This window comes from Colletotrichum truncatum (assembly GCF_014235925.2).
Source record: "Colletotrichum truncatum strain CMES1059 chromosome Unknown Contig_0010, whole genome shotgun sequence".
Lineage (NCBI taxonomy): Eukaryota > Fungi > Ascomycota > Sordariomycetes > Glomerellales > Glomerellaceae > Colletotrichum > Colletotrichum truncatum.
In genome coordinates, this window is record NW_027222407.1 from 2,384,437 (window position 1) to 2,403,348 (window position 18,912).

The window sequence follows — 18,912 nt, forward strand, 5'->3', positions numbered from 1 at the left end:
TTAACAAGGGGTTGGTTCAAGGTTGAACTAGTTGAATCATGACTGCTATATGTAGGATGCATAACTTGTTCATCTCGGTGGAGGCGCATGATCAATGAAGTCTGTGAAACTTCAAGGTATAATGGAAGACGTTTAGAAGCGAAAGCTTTGCTATAGTTTTTTCAAGAAACGTAGGCACATTGATAAGGTTGAGTCAAGTAGAATTCCAGACTCACAATATCCGACGAGAGCGACCCCTAGGAAGGCGTCAATGCTATGGAAGAGTGCAATATACATCCTTGTCTCATGCTCCTACTGTACGCGCATGGAACACAGTGACCTAGAACCGGTACCGCTTGTGTGCAATAATGGATCACTCACCTAAGGTACATCTTAAATGCAATTCAGTTCTAACTAAGCGTAAAGTATAGATAGGAGCATTGGCCATGATTCCAACAACTGGATAATATTTTCAATCAGCGACATACCATTTCCCTGCTCTGACTGTCATCTAGAGCACTGGCTGCTATCACCCAAAAGAATATTTGCCATTAGTCTAGGGTGCCCAACAAAAGGAAAGGGAAAAAACATCTTCATCAGACTTCTCGACAAGATTCAATCAAAACCCAAGAATTTCGGAAGTCCAGACGTCAAACTATAGCGGCGGATGCTGGTCCCAAGATAAGCACAGACGTCGGCGCCTCCCGCCTCCCCGATATCACTCCGGAATCGGCCCCATCGGCCCGCTCCGCGGGCAAGCGAAACTCACGGAACTACCGCAAATAGTCCAACTTCAACCTCCTCGGGTCAACGAAGCCCTTTCCAACTTCCAAGCAACAACTAGCACTGCCTCTTTTACCTCACATCATTTGCGCCGCGGATACATCTCCACTTACTGGTACTTGTGACCATTCATTTCCAATCACCTGGGGAGGAGGAAAGGGAACAATCGTGGGCGGTAGTGCTGACGACCAAAACTCGCAGAGCCAATCCCACGGAAAAGCCCGCATACCTCGCTTAACTCTTGAAAAGGACTTAGACGGTCAAGGTGGCGAACATGAAGGCAGCGGCAGATATGGACTTTAGAGCTCTCCCCAAAATCGAGGTACCCAATATCCTGCTCTGGAACCGTGGCACCCAGATTACACATAATTGTACGGTTTTGCCTGGATAATCACTGAAACCTACCAGCTCCATGCCCATTTAACAGGCAGTGTAAGCCGCCGAACTCTCCACGAGATTTGGGTCCTTAAGAAGCAAGCTGGCGAGACGGACCTCGAAGATCCCCTCGTAGTGATGCCAGAAAACAAGCATGACTACGATCTTACAACGTACTTAACCTCCTTCAATCCCTGTTTCAATCATCTTTGTTTCCTAAATCGTTATTATCTTCTATAGCGCGCTCTTTCTTCATATTAGCTCAGCTCTAACCGTCTAAACTGTGCGCAGCTTCTTCCCCCTCTTCTCATCCTACATCTACAATCTCATAACCACCACAGAAACCCTTCACAAGGCAACGCTCTCGGTCTTAGAAGACTTCCACGCAGACGGCGTGGCATATCTAGAACTTCGCACAACCCCACGATCCCTTCCTAACCCTACCCCGCAGGCGCCCTCAGTATATGTCTCCACCATTCTCTCCGCTATCGCCTCCTTCGAGGCCGCGCACCCTGGCCCAGAGACCATGCGCACGCGGCTGATTCTCTCAGTAGACAGGCGACATACTCCTCAACAGGCAGCTGAGACTGTTCGCCTGGCGGCCACTTTCCGGGACAGAGGTGTCGTAGGTGTGGACCTCTGTGGCGACCCATCTGCGCGCTGCCACGGCGTGCTCGGCCAGGACGACATCTCCATCTTCCGTGGAGTGTTTTCGGAGGCTAGGGAGCTGGGACTGGGGATTACTATCCACTTTGGAGAAGCGGAGTGTTCCGGTCACCCCGGCGAGCTCGCCGAGATTCTGTCGTGGCAGCCGGGGCGGCTGGGTCACGTCATCCATCTCGGCGAGAACGTGAAGCGAGAGATCACGGCACGGAAGATTGGGCTTGAGCTGTGTCTAAGTTGCAATGTCCATGCGGGAATGGTTACTGGCGGGTTCGAGGGACATCATTTCGGGGAATGGTGGGGTGTGGAGGGGAGTGTAATTTCTCTTGGTGTACGTTGATTATTGACCCTTTTGTTCGGCATCACTGACAACGCCATGAGCAGACAGATGACGTTGGCGTCTTCGGAAGCCCTCTGTCAAACGAATACAGGTTGGTGGCGGAGCACTTCAACCTCTCTCAGGACGACGTTTGTGTTCTCGCTCGTCGAGGTATCGATTCCATCTTTGGTGGAGAGGCTGAGAAGGAGCGTCTCCGGCAGCTGATGTGGAAATCTTCACCAAATGGAACATTATAATTATTAACTAGCTAGAAATAGAATATTAGCAGAAAATCAGAGGTCAAAACAGTCCAACGTTTATTTGAGGCCGGTGAGAACGGAGGTTCGCGTTTCTCGGTTCTGATGTGGCGACTTCAATAAGTCGCTTCAGAAGTACGGATCTTGCAGATCAGACCTTTTCTTCGTACCATGCCTCTCTGTATTTGTTCAGCTCGGTTTCGCTTCCGGTGCAACAATCAAGCGGCGGGATTCTAAGCTCTCGAAAAGAAGAGTTTCTGCCTTCGGACCAACCATGGCGTGGCCAAGCAAATATGCCTTGCATACAGGCGGTCCAAGAACTTCATACATGCAGGGACTATTTCACTTCCGCACCACTGTGCTTTAAACCATGAACAGACGCTGCCAGTCTTAACACCAGGTTTCTTCTCCATTCATTGCGCCAGATCTGTTCCTCTGCCGGTCAACTGGTATGCAGAAGGAATACCCTTCGAAGGCGACATGAATTTAGCTGGAATATCACTCACAGCTAGCATGGCTTTATGCCTGTACACGCTAATGGTTGAGGTAGTGCTGTCTTCCAGTTGTCCTACGACAAGACCGTTTTGGTCTAAACCCACGTCACATTGATGACTGTGCGCGCATAATGCAAAGCCAAACGCAGTGGCCAGATCGGGCAAGTTGCTATAAATACCAGGAGTAGCTGAGTATCTCCAATACTACCTACCGCCCAACTGCCTCCAGGAGACGCTACTGCAGATGATCTGTGGCAAGGCGTAAGTTTAAAAGGATTTTGTGACGTTGCCGCGGTCAACGGTGGTGATATAAGTCGGGTTCGGGTACAGCAGCCATATCAGGCTGCTATGACTCAATTATGAGTGTTTTAGATTAGCTTCTATGCCCTCTGGGATCTGGTTGAAGGGCTCACATTCAATCAGATAGTTCCCTCGAAATGAACGCAGGCTTTTGTCAACGGCGAGGATATGCCAAGCTGCCAGGAGGGTAATCGCCCAATATTCTGCAGCAATAGATCTGGCGGTAAGGCTAAGAAACGGGCATATGTCTCGTCTACTGCAGCCTCAAGGCTTCGTGATGCTCGCTTGCAAAGCGTGTGTCGGATTCGTCCTGCCTCGGTTCGGTGCACGGGGGAAAGGATGTGAGTTCGAGAGGGCATCAATGGATTTGGTAAACAATCTAGCGCAGGGGATTCTGGGTGCCCCGCGGGCTTCTGGCAAGGAACACTGGTCTGGTAGAGTACTGTAAAGTGACGACAAGAGGTAATGGTATTCGTCCTTGTGCTGTCGTTGAGACGACACACAGACCCACACGAGGTCCATGACGGTCAGTGTGTGTCCCGAGTGGCTACTGGGGCCTCACTGTTCAAAAGGGTATCCCGGTATTGAAAAGTTAAAACGACACAACAGGAGGCGAGCTATGGAAGCATCATAAAGGCTGGCGCGGAGATGGGTTAGAGCAACAACGTTTAATGCAGTCATGAAAAACACCGTGGACCAAGGAATGGGTGGATTCTATGCGTGCACACTCCCGAGTGGGTGGGCGAGTACCCCATGAAGCCCGTGCGTTGCCCGCCAAGAGATGAGAGATACGTATCGTCGTTGATTTGTGATCGGCAGCCATGTCTATCACAACTCGCCGACTGGGGAGGTGTTTTGTACTTGGGTCAACTTCGTGGCCTTTGTCCTGTAAAGCCTTGAGCCATGGTTCTTCTGTTCTGCCTCTAACCGGGTACGCCATGATCAACGGATCTGTCATCACGTAGGTTCGCGACGGGGGGCGGGGGCGGAGTTTGTTTTGACAGTCCTCCGAATCGGAGACGAGAGACAGCTACTCTGCCCAGCGGTGACGTTATTCAGGGTGAATCGAAAAAGCTTCATATTGAGTGCAGAGGCAGAGGCAGAAGTGCCGCGCGATACACACCTTCTTTTTTCCTTTCTGGTTTGCTTGTGAGGCGTCCTGCGATCACAACGCCGCCATGCCCAGGGAAGCGCCACTGTGGATTGGCGAGGTCTGTTCAACCATTTTCGGACTTAAATTGCTTTTGGCTTGGCCTTAGGCTGCATACTTGCGACGCTGTGTGGGTAGTATTGGCCGCGGCTTTTGGCCTTGACATCTTCCCTAGCCGGCAGAGGTATTTAATTGTGTTGGCGTATGGAGGGTGCTATCATGCTTCGTCGGGGCCTCAAAGGTCTTTCCCCGGAGACTGACGGACGACTTGGGTACATGGCCTGGTTTTGCCAAGGTAGCCGCAATGTCGACCTCGTCACCGAAGCAAGACAGCGGTAGTGGGTGCAGTTAGTGACACACAGATATGCTCGCATTCTACAGGTTAACATGCAAGTAGCGTATGGACAGAAGGAAAATACTCTGATATCATGTAGACATGACCAAAGTTGAGCCAGTGAACGGAAAGTGACAGTAGTGGCCCAAATTTTTAAACCACCACCGAACAGCATCAAAGTGTGAGGACGGACAGGGAAACGCCGGCACATTTGCGTGGCGATGGGAAAGTCCGTGCTGCAGCAACCCGTCAGCACTAACATTTGTCTGTAAAAGTTGTTGCAGAACAAAGATTTCAAGGTTGATATGTCATTCGGACGGATTCTTTCAATCGTCGCCTACTCATTGAAAACAGCTGAGGTCAGGTTCTATTGGATAACATGCAAAAGATAACTCTCATGGTGGCCGATTTACAGACCCGGTGGTAGCGTCGAGGGTCAGGTGTCATTCTGATGTTGCGTTGTTTCTGATGCCGAAGTCGCGGGCCTTGGCTGAAAGGCCTTCCAACCGTCATACATGTAGTGCCGTCTACTAGTTAGTTGCTCATGTGGTGACACCGGCAAGGCACTCGTTAAGTGCCTGGCACCAGATGTTGTCTTTTTCCGGGCTCGCCTCTCGGCATGCCATCATCGGCCCAGGTGAAGCAGGAACCCAACCCAGTGCATGCAAGTTTGACTTCTGGACCCCAAAAAGAAGCAATTATAGAAGCTTGGGGCTTGTGACGGCCCCGGCTGGGAGGGGGCTAGAGAGCTTGGATCGCCCGCCACCCCAGGTTTTGACTAGACGGCGATGGAAGAACCAAGGCTGACACTTGCAGTTCTAGGGTATGCCATTTAGAAGTTCGACTGAGCGTGAGTTGAGCGCTTTTGTACCACCCAGTAATGCTCAGTGGCAATGCAAGATGGTTGGCCTTTGAGGGTAAAGGCTATGATTTGAGCACAGTAGTATGAGGCTTGAGATGAAATTGGGCAAATGGGATGATGGGAGCGTTGGATACGGTGGAAATGCAAACGAGATGGAGGGATGGATGGTTGAAGATGTGTGTTGGCTGTTATCACAGTGAGCAGTTCGCCTAATAACCAAGCGCTCGGTGCCAAACCCCGGCCGACATCGGGCTAGCGAGGACGTCTTGTCTTGTCTTGACCTTAACTGACCCTATGCAGTAGCTGGGGCAGTGGTGTTTGGCTATAACCACTCTTGACTCTGGGGGTTGCATGCTAGACCGTCCGACAAGTTTGAATTTGCACTTGGGCCACAAGCTCGTCGTCATCATCGCCGTCAAACTTGTTGTGATGATTTCCCAACGCTCAAGTCGCCATCTTAAGCGAAGGTTTTCGGTTGGTTCGCCGAAAAGTTTGGTGGTCAAAGGGACGTTGGTATCGGCCATTCGAAGCTTTCGTTGGTTGTTTGCTCGGCCACCCTCCTCCGAGCCCACGCTACGACCGCCTCTTGCTCTGCGTCTGGCCCGCTTACACTAGTAATATGTTCGCTTCGCCTCGCCTTGCAGTCACCCTTGGCATTGTTATCGCTGATCCGTTTAGGGGTAAAGTCAAGGACAATCGAGCGGGCGTCGTGTTTACGTTCTTGCCCATGGTGGGTGTGGATATGTTGATCTTGATCGGACGGGCAGTATCAGTCCAATCGAATACACATTCAATGAGCTGAGACGAAGCAAAGTCTGGTGTAAAACCAACAGAGAACGGGCGTCGTTGGCTGTTGTTTGTCTCTCGCCCTCAGCTACTAAAGCGTGCTGCAGGCATAGAAAGCCATCCGGATAGACTTACAAAATGCAAAGTATTCAGTTCGAAGATTAGCAACGCGCTGGGAGACTCATCAATGACAACGAGTGCAAAAGCGGTATAGAAGACGAGGCGGGCAATTCTTGGGCAAGAGAGAAGCATAGGCCATTGATTAGCGGGTATGGAAGTGGAACCAGCCCAGGGTGGTGGAGGAGATTTAGCAGACAATTAATGTCGGTACCTGAGTGACTCTGGATTCGGACTAGTGGCTGCATCCAATCTACTTTATGCAATGCAACAGGATGACCCACATTGCACAGAGAACAGGGACCTCGAACCAGACCATGCCCACCTCTTGCCATGTACTCAGAGCTCTTGATAGGTTTGCCGTCTCGCTCGCTTCCCTTGGCTTCTTTGTACTTAAACATAGCCTAGTACCAAGCAAGGCAAGACCTGCCGCAAACTTTCATAAGAGCCTGGGCTGCCTGGGTCTCTCTGGAGTTTTCCCTCCAGAGGTGTGGTCCGTGCAGTGACGGCATCCACTACGGCTGCAATCAACTACAGAGAGACAAAGGCAAAAAGAGAGCAGCCTTTCCCCTTTTCCTCTTCTGATTGGCCTTCCTTCAGGGCTAGCATGCGTAGGCATCCGTGCCTCCTGCGCTGTTGTTCAATCAAGAACAGAGGTTCGGATGCGCCAGCACCCAAAACAAGACGATATGGATACACTGAGGGAAAGAGAGTGAGTGCCATGCTCTCATTTTGCCAAGCAAACTTTCTAGGAGGGTTCGCTGCCGGCGCGGCTCCCTGCTCCACTCACAGTGGCTAGTACGTATCTTTTCTACTTCGCCAATGGTGTTGCTTCTTTATCTGCCCAGGCGGACCGTAAAATGGTAAATGATCAATGGTGGATGTATTATGTACTGTGCTTCCTTCCCATATTGGTTCGGATACAAAGTAAAGTACGGATATTTGCGCTCCCCGAGATGTTTGCCTTTGGGGGCTTTTCCTATATGGACCCCTCCATTTCGCGTAGCCGGGCATCCTTCACTGGCGAGGTTCGGCCAAAATGAACCTGAAATGTATGTATTTGCTTCAGTTGCAGCAGAGCTAGCAATGCGTCGCGTCATAAGACAAGGTGAAGGTGTCACGGAAAGAAAGTCAATATGTTTTCTGTTGCGCCTGTGCGCTTTTTAAGCAAGGCGGAAGGTGCCTTTCATTGCCGGGCACGACAAAAAAATCGAGGCGCGAGTGTCGTGGTTACCTGTGTCTGTGTCCGTAGCTGCATCGTCATCTGTAAGATCGTTGCCAGTTTGGCATATTTCAATGGCGAAATAAGCACCCTGAGCCCTCGTTGCCCTTTACTAAAGATAATTTAGGGATCTTCAGATGCAGGAAAACAGGTAGACAGTGATGGGCCTTACGACTTGAGCAACTTTAGCCCCGCTCTCTACCTTTGACATGCAGCGAGACGAGGCATGACAGCGCAGGACCCTGTCTTTCGTCACCAAAGGTGAGCCCATACAAGCGCCTTCTTTGCGGCTCCTCTTCCAAGTATGGAAGCAAATCCACCTGAGACAAGTTGTGTTGACTATCGGGGGAGCCTGTATAAGTGATCAAGCCATACCATCTAGACTCGTTCTGAATCTTATCGTACCAACAGACGAGATGCGGGCGCTTTGATCTACTCCCCTCCCCACCTTAACACCGAACGGCGATAGAAGCGTTGACGTATCGTGTGCAGAATTTCAGATCCTGACGCGAGATCGCTTATGTGATCACACGCTTAGGAAAGTAAGGCAAAAACTGTCTCTGCATTTTCATAACCCCTCCTACCACCCCAGGAGTTAGCAATGCGTAGGAGGGCGCAAGAGACGGGATGAGAGGGGGAGAGCAAGACCAACGTTCCGCTCGAAGGATTCTTTTGCCCGGGCCAATTTTCTAAAGGTTAAAAAGAAAAGGAATAAAAAGTAACATCGTAAGGTGGGTGGAAACGGGTAAAATTCAAAACCAACTGAAAGAACGACGGCTAGAAAGCAAAAAAGAGATGCCCAGAAAAAATCAATCGAGAAGTGACGATTATTGTCTATAGCGGCAACAGGCGACTAAAACGGATTGAGAGAGTTGCAATCGGCCCTGGCCCTGGTCCCCAAACCCGTCCTTCTCCGGAGAGAGCCCCCTTCTGTTGTACCTACCACTACATGTGAGTACCTCAAAGTGGATAAACGAAAAGGTACGTACCCTGTGTGTTAATTTCGTGACGACTTGTACCTGACGTTCCTGGCACTTGCCCCGGGGTTTTTCTCAGTTTCTCCCCGTCCGCACGCACATCTGGTTCCAGAATCCACTCTTTCCCACCAGCCATGCCACCGCCAGAGCCATGGCGAAATAAAATAACACAGGCTAGGCCCCACCTCCAAGCTATTTCTTCCCGTCGCCTGCACCCGGTCCGACCTCACTTTCAGTCAGCTCGCCGCATCCACTCTGTCGACAGACGAACCACCTCACCTTGCCCAACCTCTTTTTTTGCACCAGCGCACCCTCAGACCTCAGCCTGCCACTGCCTACCATTAACTACACTTCCGACGCTGAAAACTCCACACCAAACGCACTGCTCAGTCTTCGGCTGGGCCTCTTTGCTGCCACCAATCCATCTGGGATTACGACTAAAAAGTACCTGATCGTTCCTCACAGGACCATTAACCACTATTTTTGTCATCTCTAGTACTTGTACCCCTTTTTTCATTTCCCTTTCTTTGCTGGGCTTTGTAATTTTTATTTTATTTTATTTTATTTTTTTGTTACTATTGTTATCATTTAAACTTTGAACTGGCTACACCACGGATGTTACGCCGCATTACCCGCACCAACATCACTGGCACCCTACCTCTTTCGGGCTAATTCGAGGTACCTTCACTACCTGCCGTGTACCACACTTGGCCCGACTTGACTCTGTTTCGTTGTGCGACTAGCTGGCCCGTAGCTACGTGGGCCACAAGAGACTGCAAACCCTTGCCGGCTGGCCAGCGCCGACTCGGTTCAGTTCTCCTTCGAGGAACGCAGCGCAATTCTGTCAGCTAGAAAGGCAGCCACAGCCTAGTCCAGCCCAGGCCATATAGGCCGACCTGATCGTCTTCGTTTCCATCTTGGTTAGCCCGTACACGTCGCACCGCCTGTACAGAGGGGGAAGAAGAAAAGAAAGAAAGAAAGGTTACGAAGGAGAAGAGAGTAAAAGAAAAAGAGACAGAACCGGGAGAAACAGGCCAGGAAAAGAGCCGATATTTGGCGATATTTGGGAGTTTTCTGACGTTGTCTATGTTTTGTTACTGGGTAAGTCGATCCAGAGTCCACCCTCTGCCCCTTTTGGGTTGTTCCCCCCCGTACTTGGCCTCGTCTCGTCATATCCTTGGGACAAAGAACTGGGGACGCCGAGGCGGGCTCTCTGTTCGCTGCCGTCGTTGGGTTTCTGTCTGATTACGCTGGTCATTCGCCATTTCAGCTCCTTTTCCGCTTCATACCCTTGCCTTTCTAGTTTTGCGTTCGTCGTCCAGCAAACAGACCGAACACATCTTCATCGTCGCAGTCAATCACGCTCAGTCCACCACACAGCTCTCTTCCTCCCATTCTTTGCAATACTAGTTGCCGCTGTACCGATTGTTATCGTTCCACACACTTCCATGCAGCTATAGCAACTTTATCTGACCTCGACACAAGGGCTCACTACCTCCCCCACCTTCTTTCTCTTCTTACAATTTGCCTCAGCACCTAAGCAAGCGGCCCTTCACTAGCAGCCAGGCATTAGTAGCTGTCCTCAACTCTAACCTGCCGACTTCTTACTGCTTACTGCTTGCTGTGTAGCCTTTCATCACCCTCCCACCCTGTCTGTACCTGCTTAAGGGTCGACCGATTACTGTAGGCTTCCCCACCATAGAGCATCCGCGGCAAGAACAGGTCCATACCAGGCCATTGTCTTCCCCTGGTCACCTTAGACCACTACCCGAATCCTAGTCTGGTCCAGGTTCAAGGGCCTGGGGTTCCAGCAAGCGCAGCCAAGAGAAAGAGAGAGGGAAAAAAATCGACTCCTCAGAGGAAGAGAGAAAGAGGTCCTTGACTGAGAGAGGGAAAGAAGGACCCACCACGTTCGCTCGACACGGCGTCCGCCCCGGCCCTTGGTTTCCCCCCTCTGGTCTTGGTCCCCCCTTCCTTCCCTGCGCTGCCCTGTCCCTTCCTTGTCTTATCCTGTCCCGTGCTCCCCATTCTTTCTTCCACCCTCGGCCAACCAACCAATCCATTCAGCTAAGCCAACCAGCCTGTACCTCCAGTCCTACCCTGCAGCGGACCTTTCTTTCTCCAAACTACCCATCTCTACTCTTCCTGCTCCCTCCTGTTCCTGTTCCTCACTACTCTCTCTTGCCCTGCCCTGTCCTGTCCACCCGACTACTGGGTTTTCTGCATAAGGGCCCTCCAGCAGGTACCACCAAATAGCCCATTCACTCGCAGACACACCAGGTACCTACGGCTCCCGTCTGCCTCTTAATTCAACACCCCCCAGCCGGCCATCATTTCCTTTCGACCCTGCTGTTTTACTGGCCCGCGCAAAGCAACCCCCCTGGAGCTTGCATTCCCCTTCCACCTGCAACTGGACAACCACCACACACCTCTCTTTCCTCCCTCTCCACCGACTCCCGTTCAATTTCAATTCAAACCCTCAACCCTCATCCAACGACAGTCGACTGACACCATCTCCTCCTTTCCGACCCGTCCGTCCTCCTCGCCCACCACCACCACCACCACCACCATCATCACCGCCGCCGCTCATCACCCTCGCCTCTCCTCCCATCAGCAGCCGCCTCTCTCTCCGCCATCCCATTGATCGAGGCCACTAGTCCACGACGATGAACTCTCAAGGCCCCAACGATGTGTCGCCCGAGGCGATGCAGGCGCGCATCCAGCAAGCGCGACGCGAGGCTGAGACACTCAAGGATAGGATCAAGCGGAAGAAGGATGAGCTCGCCGACACTACTCGTGAGTACATCATTCATCAATCGATGTCTAGTCGCCGTTGATGGCTTTTCAACTGCTCCCCGATGAACTTTGATGATGCTGACAGTCAATCTCTGCCACAGTCCGCACTGTCGCCCAACAGGCACACGAGCCGATTCCCAAGAACCAGCTGATGAAGGCCAAGCGCACGCTTAAGGGACATTTGGCCAAGATTTACGCCATGCACTGGTCGACTGATAGGAGACATCTGGTCTCCGCCTCGCAGGACGGCAAGCTCATCATTTGGGATGCCTACACCACGAACAAGGTCCACGCGATTCCTCTACGATCATCCTGGGTCATGACCTGCGCCTACGCCCCCAGCGGTAACTACGTGGCTTGCGGTGGCCTCGACAACATTTGCTCCATCTACAACCTCAACCAACAGAGGGAGGGCCCTACCCGCGTCGCAAGAGAACTGTCTGGCCATGCGGGCTATTTGTCGTGCTGTCGATTTATCAACGACCGGAGCATCCTCACCTCTTCTGGTGACATGACTTGCATGAAGTGGGATATCGAAACAGGCCAAAAGGTCATCGAGTTTGCCGACCATCTCGGCGATGTCATGAGTATCAGCCTTAATCCGACCAACTCCAACACATTCATTTCTGGCGCCTGCGATGCCTTCGCCAAGCTATGGGACATCCGTGCCGGCAAGGCTGTGCAAACATTTGCTGGTCACGAATCTGACATTAACGCCATCCAATTTTTCCCCGACGGTCACTCTTTCGTCACCGGTTCAGACGATGCAACTTGCCGACTCTTTGACATTCGTGCAGACCGAGAATTGAACCTCTATGGGGTAAGTGCGATGGAAATCAACGTATCGCAAAGATGTCACAACTCGCTAACCTTGACCGCCCAGTCGGAATCTATTCTTTGTGGCATCACCTCTGTGGCTACCTCAGTCTCTGGACGGTTATTGTTCGCCGGTTACGATGACTTCGAGTGCAAGGTATGTTTATTATCTCCAGCCGCGGCACCGAGTCGGACTAATAACTAATTCTCTCAGGTTTGGGACGTAACGCGCGGAGAAAAGGTTGGCTCACTCGTCGGCCACGAGAACAGAGTCAGTTGCTTGGGTGTGAGCAACGACGGCATCAGCTTGTGCACAGGTTCCTGGGATTCTCTTGTAAGTTACATGTTCCCAAGATCAATCCCGAAGTATGTGAAGTTATTAACTCTCTTCGACAGCTGAAAATCTGGGCATACTAAACCACCAACCCGACCCCGACAACGACGAAGTCCTGTCTGGATGTACCGGTTCCAGTACGCGCGAAACCATTTTAATCTTCTGTCGAGTGGTTATATGGCCAACTTAATTTTCGAAACCCTGATGCCGCCTTTTTCTAATCCGCAAGTACTGGCGCATACAGGACGAAGTCACGAAACACCTGCTCATACCAAAGCTCACTTTTCATCGTCTACCAAATCCAGCTGGAGCCGCCCGTTTACCGGCACGGGTGGCTGTAGGAACTATACAGGGTCTCTTTTTCTTTGCCATGCGCTAGCCATCACCCTCCACGTCCACGGTTCCTTTGCACCATAGTTTTTTTTTTTTTTTTTTTTTGTCTCATTCTAGCACCTGATTGTTAGATTGGGCGGTTGTAACACACTGTCGGTTTTTCCACATGTGGCCTTTCCCGAGTCATGTATGCTTCACATCTCCCGCAACGTCTGCTACCGGATCCCGATACGTCAGGATCGCCAGGGAGGGAATGGAATCGAGGCATTTTGATACCCCCACCAAAATCCAACCCTACACGCATAGACAAGCAGAGCACACGATTCCGACACCGAACCTACCTCTCACACGACGGCTCTAAGCGGACAAGCCTGCACCTTTGCAACAGGAGTTTCCTATATCATTAAAACGGATTTCCCCAAATCCGATAATCTCATTGCCGCCATTTCATCCTCGTCCAAAAATACGCGCCGTATTCTTCGATTCCGTATTTCTTTTTTCTCGATTTTCCAGTGATGGTCTGTTAGACGAAAGCGCCACTTGTCTCCGCCCCGCCATAGGAAGCCGAATTTTAGGAGATATAAACTTAAGTTGTCTCGTTGAGAGGATGGAGAACAGAAAACAAAGCTGGAGGGGAAAGCCGGGTGGTTTGTTTTGGTGGCGAGTTGTCATTTCCTTATACACGTGGGAGGGGAAGGGAATTGATGTCGTGCGGCAACAGATATCAATCCCTCTGGGGCTTCCCTGCCCGGGGGCTTGCTTGTTCATCTTGGATGGGAAAGATGGAGGAGGCGATTGAAAATGGAGAAGAGAGATGGCAGCCGCCGATGGAACGAGAAATGCGTGGATGGTGGATGGAAGTGATGAAGATGTTTTTCTTGCGTGGACGCCCCCCTCAAGCCTTCCCTCTCATACCTACTTACTGCCTGTACTATAGTTCGCGCTCAATGCCCGTTCATCCTCTGTTCAAGCCTGTTGTTGGCTAAACGTTGCGCGTGAAACGATACTCATGAATGTCTAGGCCGAGTCCCTCTGAATAGCTAACTGGTGACACCTCATGACAAAGGTAACAACCACGACCGCAATTACTCAAGCAGGATAGAAGAAACCGAAAGAGGTCCACATGATCATCACTAGATATGGTGCGAGACGGGGCGCTTGGTCGCAGTTCCATGCTGGATGGCTTGGCTCGACAAAAGAAAACCATGTAGCATACTATCCAGGTCGACAGAGCGTTGAGCGGCAAGACGATCGCCCTGCCAAACAACACCACCAACTTGAAGATTCGACCCTCGGCAGAACATAAGCTAATCCGACAGCTGATGGCATGCGCCCTCACAACGTGCTCGGCTTACGCGAGAACTCCGATTCAGAGGCCGGCGCAACAATGAAGGAGCAGATAGAGATAGTGAGGTCGAAAAAAGTGTCGAAGTGTTGCTCGACGAGTGTCCCAAAATTTGAGGGGTGTCCCGAGGTTCGCGGGTTATGCGCCTAAGGTGGGATTTGGCAGCGATATGCAGGAGGTAATGAGGTTCAATTCATCCATGCGCTTCTTGGACTTGACTAGTAACGACTGAAATAATCAAAATAGGGTTGTCATGGAAGGGAAACAGCACTTTGATGTGGAGGCGAGGAAAGCATCTGGCAGTTCCGAGCCGTGCGCGGCCTCCTCCGTGGTGAGGGTGCAGTGACGACAAGGCCGCAGAGAATAAGAGGGCGGAAAAAGAGGAGAAAGAAGCCAAAAGGGTGAGGGCGACACCAAAAAGAAAACTTGTTTCTAGTCCTTGTACCGCGTATAAGTGTGTGCGGTGCATGTGTACGGACTGTGTTATGTTGGATGAGAGAGGGTGGGTGAACGGGCCATGGCGTGAGGTTCGTCTTTTCCCATCGCACCCGTTACCACGTGAAGCCACGCGAGGCCACGTTCGCCATGTGAAGAACACGCCATCTTGGAGTTTCACATCTGTCGCTGTCCCGTTCGTCTGCGGAGGGGCCTCCTCTTTGCTTCGGTTTTCCCTGGCGGTTATGCTGGGAAGAGGACGAGGGATGGAGGCCTAATATGGGCTGGGGAAAGGAGGGGAGGGAGGGCCATGGAGGGATGGACAGACAGGGGCCTTGACTCAGAGAGTGATTGGGTCGGGAATCTCATCTGGCTCCTGCTTTCTGTGTATAAATTGTGACTGCTTTTAGCAATGATGGGTTTGTATAAAACGATTCTCGAAGATGTCTTAGATCGAACTAGAGAAGTTTACCCCAAGGCACAGCCGACGACGGCGACGGGTCAAATTAGTATGAGCTGCCGATGGTCAATCCTAATAGTTCAACGGATGGAAGGTAGGCCGGTCGGTTGATCGGAGAATTAAACTGTGGTGCTGCAGCTTGTTTTTCTAGGCTGAGTGCATTGCTAAATTACACAGCTTGATGGGAAGTTTGAGAATGGTCTAAAATGGCATGGGGAGCCACGGGAGCATATTGTGTGGCTAACAACACGGCACAGGTTTGGGTTCTGGATGTGAAAGCTTGATGCAGCCAGACACAAGGATCCCAGTGGCCACGTCGCTCCGCTTGTCTGAGGTGCTACACAACGTGCTGTTCGCCGAGTCGGTATTGACTATTCTTACATTGTATTCTTTAGAGCTGCGATGTCTACCCTGAATCCGGTTGGAGCGCATGCCGCATGACGGGCGGGGAGGTACAGAAACGTGCTTGACAGAAGTATAGTAAACAACAACGAGGCCAGGCGCACGTGGGACATGGAGATGAGAGCAGGAACCCATTGACTCTCTACATTGTGAATGGGCTGGGGCGGAGAGAGGGCATGCTGGCCCATCGAGCCATGATATATATATACTCCGCGGTTGGGCTGCAACTTGCTGGAGCAGCAGCAGCTGCTGCTGCTGCTGCTGCATAACGCCGGCATACTTCACGTAATGATAAGACGTAGTTTTGTGTGGAAGTTCAAACGAGCACACTCAGAAGTGGTTTTAGTCAAGGGTACAGGCCCGCCTGACCATATGATGCCACTATCGAGATCAGATGAAGGGGCATCTTGTTGAACGAGACTGATCGATCAGTCAAACTGCGATACAAAGAAGGGCACCAGAGAAATGAAGTAACCCGTAATCTAGTTCCAAGATGGTGTATTCTGACACCGTGGCTTGGACTGCCTTTCATTGTCCTGTCTGAAAGGTTTCGTTTCTGTAATCGCTGAGTGGGCTGATGAGAATGAAACCAAGTCATGAAACATTGGATTCTGCGGCACATAAGGTAGTCTGTTGTTGTTTACACTAACTCTTTCATGACATGACGACCAATGCCTCGTTGAGTTTGGCTTTGAATTCAAAAAACTTATCGCCAATGAAGAGGTCCTTACTTGGACATGTAAAACGCGACTCTAGAAAAACTGGCGGAGGTGTGTTGCCAGCGAGTCGTGCCTCTTGGCGTGGTTGAACTCTTGGGACGATGAGTCAGATCTACTGCAAAAAAGGAGAGGCGCAATATAAATGACGTACTACTTAGCAATGGGCGTGTCCACCGACAGTATGGAGGCATGAAACGGCGTATCCGGAGGTGGAGAAGGTGACTCGTGTTGACGAGGTCTGGGAAGCTGAATGATAATGTTTGCTCATGCGAGTCCGAGAGACGCTGGTGCGAGACAGACCAGTATGAACAGTGGCCAAGAGTTGGGAACATGTTGCACCAGAATCATCAGCACAAGACACTGAAAGACCATCAATGATGCACAATTACGTCCACAGGCGTGTGTGCTAAAGAAAGAAGCTGGGGTGCTGTTGCAAAGACAGGCGCTGTGATGTAACAGCAAGTGTTGGAGTCATCAGAACTTCGACTTAAATCTGCAGTGACCGATAGAGGCAGCACTGATTTACACTAGACCTAGTCACTTTGTGCCGACGCCACAGATACATCATGGACCGGTTGTCTAGGGATGGTCCCATTCATGTTTGCCCGCATTGACGAAGCACCGACAAGGGCGGTCACACGACGCTGGAGCCAGGTTTCCGAAAGCGACAACTGAGCTAGCCACGAGGCAAACACTGACTTTCGGACGACCAAACGGGGCTGCTCATGATAATAAGCGTATGTCATTGTCAGAGACTACTGGAGCTGATGATGAGACTGCCGTGCTATGTTTCGGGGTCATGATAGTGGCTAATGGGGTGGCGAAAGATCGATGGTGCTGTCATGTGTTAAGATGTCGGGTATCATGATTTAGAAGTGGAAGGAGCAGATGAAGTATCTCGTCAGTGTGCCGCGAAGGCTGCGGCTGAAGCAATACGCGACCTGTGGTACAGCAATGAAGAGATCCGTGCTCGTTGGAAGCATCTTGCACCTTCAGACGATGTTTATGTATAGAAGGGTTCCAATAGCAACAGCCGGTCTCATCTAGCTGTCTGCATGTTCTGGAGTCAAAACAGTCATCTGGTCAGAAAAAGCTATCAACACGTTGGTGCTCTGAGGCTACGATGATGCGTGGAATGTTCGATGCAGGTGTGACAAGAGGCTGAGATGGGCAAGCGGAGTCCGAGACGCGGATTCTCAACTTTTGAGATGGCATAGTCTGGACTTGCAACGACCTCTCACACATACAATGCTTTGGCTCTGTGCATCAGGTGGAGGTCGAGCAGATGGTCGACCCTAGGGCAGGCATGAATCGTTGACCATGATCCATCCCTACAGCACTATGTAGTAAAATTTCGTGGGGAAAAGCTAGTGGGTGGTAGGACGTAGGGATACGTAGGCACATCTGGAATGAGGACGTCACCGACTGGTGAACAGCCACAGTTACGTCCCCGGCAAACAATAGTCCTGGATTTATTGTTGTTGCCAAAAGGGGATCGGATCCATCGACAACGATGCAGGGCCCTCCCGCACTGATCTGGCCCATGGTAATGAACGGACGCAAGGGGGGCCAGACGCTTGATGGGTCACCTACCAAATATGGATGCTGAGCCGGTCTAGAAATGCAAGAGATGCAAGAGCAAATGCAAATTGATTATTCTGTTTACAGATGGGGTCCAGGTATTGAGGGTAGGCAAGCAAGGCATGGACGGAGCGGAAACGCGGCAGGAGAAAGAGAGAATGTCACGAGACTAGGGGTTCTCGAGCTTCTCGACAAGAAGCGCTGTGTATCCAAAACAACTGCCAGTTGAGAGAAAAGACCAAAACACAATGGGCAAAAGAAGATGACGTTATACCAGACCCCTAAACAAAAACATCCGGCCAAACATACAGACAAACACAACGGTTGAGTTTTGGTCGAATTATTCAGCTGTGTATTATTGTGTTGGAACCAGAAAACATACATACACACATGGCCAACATTGTCTGGAGTAGCTACCCCAAAAGAAAGAAGCAAAGAAGAGGCTCAGCAAGCAACGTCAGCCAACCTGCAGAATGCATCGCTTATCTGCAAGGTCCCGACGGTAACTGTCCCCTGTAGCCGACAGCGTTGATTGGAGGAAGCAACTGCTAGGAGAGTGGGAGGATTGAGGATGGGAGGAAATACTAGTAGAGAGAAAACAAGGGGAAATGAACAAGTGATTGAAGATTGGCAGAGAGACCAGCAAATTGATGCCTTAGCCCCCGATAACTAAGACAAGCCCTTGAGCCACTCGAGCGGGGGATAAAAGAGCCAAGTGCTAGCCAAGGTCAAGAAGGAGAGCGCGTGATACTTTCTGTGTTACTCTACAGTTGGCTGTTACTGGTGCCAGGTACTACTGCCTGTGTCACTCCTGCATGTTCTGTGCCGACCGCACAAGCAGCTGGAAGCATCTGATTTCAAACTAGGATATTGCATTTGACGCTAGGCAGGTGCGTTCTCCTTTCGGCTTCACCAGCTTCATTAGCCAAGGTTTATGAACAGACGCGTCGCATGGCTGAAGGGCGGTTTGTTTAAATTACTCCTGGCCAGTGAGAGAGGCAATGCAAAATAAGTTCGAACCAACAACGCCTTACTCCGTGATCCGTACTTTGGGTAATGAGAACTACCGTCAT

The 18,912-nt window shown here is 51.0% G+C and overlaps 3 protein-coding genes across 3 annotated transcripts; all 3 read left to right on the forward strand.

Moving 5' to 3' along the window:
• Positions 1-1,036: 1,036 nt before the first annotated feature.
• CTRU02_214111 (adenosine deaminase) lies at positions 1,037-2,376 on the forward strand (the record flags this gene model as incomplete). Its single annotated transcript, XM_036724663.1, has 4 exons — positions 1,037-1,084; positions 1,171-1,310; positions 1,429-2,131; positions 2,185-2,376. 4 exons carry the CDS (start codon positions 1,037-1,039, stop codon positions 2,374-2,376), a joined length of 1,083 nt encoding a protein of 360 aa, XP_036583782.1.
• An 8,908-nt stretch (positions 2,377-11,284) lies between these two features.
• Positions 11,285-12,754, forward strand: CTRU02_214112 (guanine nucleotide-binding protein subunit beta; the record flags this gene model as incomplete). The annotated part of the gene is made up of 5 exons (XM_070206183.1): positions 11,285-11,414; positions 11,516-12,234; positions 12,298-12,387; positions 12,445-12,568; positions 12,627-12,754. The coding sequence occupies 5 exons, from the start codon at positions 11,285-11,287 to the stop codon at positions 12,752-12,754; spliced, it is 1,191 nt and encodes a 396-aa protein (XP_070060215.1).
• Positions 12,755-13,063: 309 nt separating this feature from the next.
• Positions 13,064-13,258, forward strand: CTRU02_214113 (uncharacterized protein; the record flags this gene model as incomplete). Its single annotated transcript, XM_036724665.1, has 1 exon — positions 13,064-13,258. The coding sequence occupies one exon, from the start codon at positions 13,064-13,066 to the stop codon at positions 13,256-13,258; it is 195 nt and encodes a 64-aa protein (XP_036583784.1).
• Between the last annotated feature and the right edge of the window lie 5,654 nt (positions 13,259-18,912).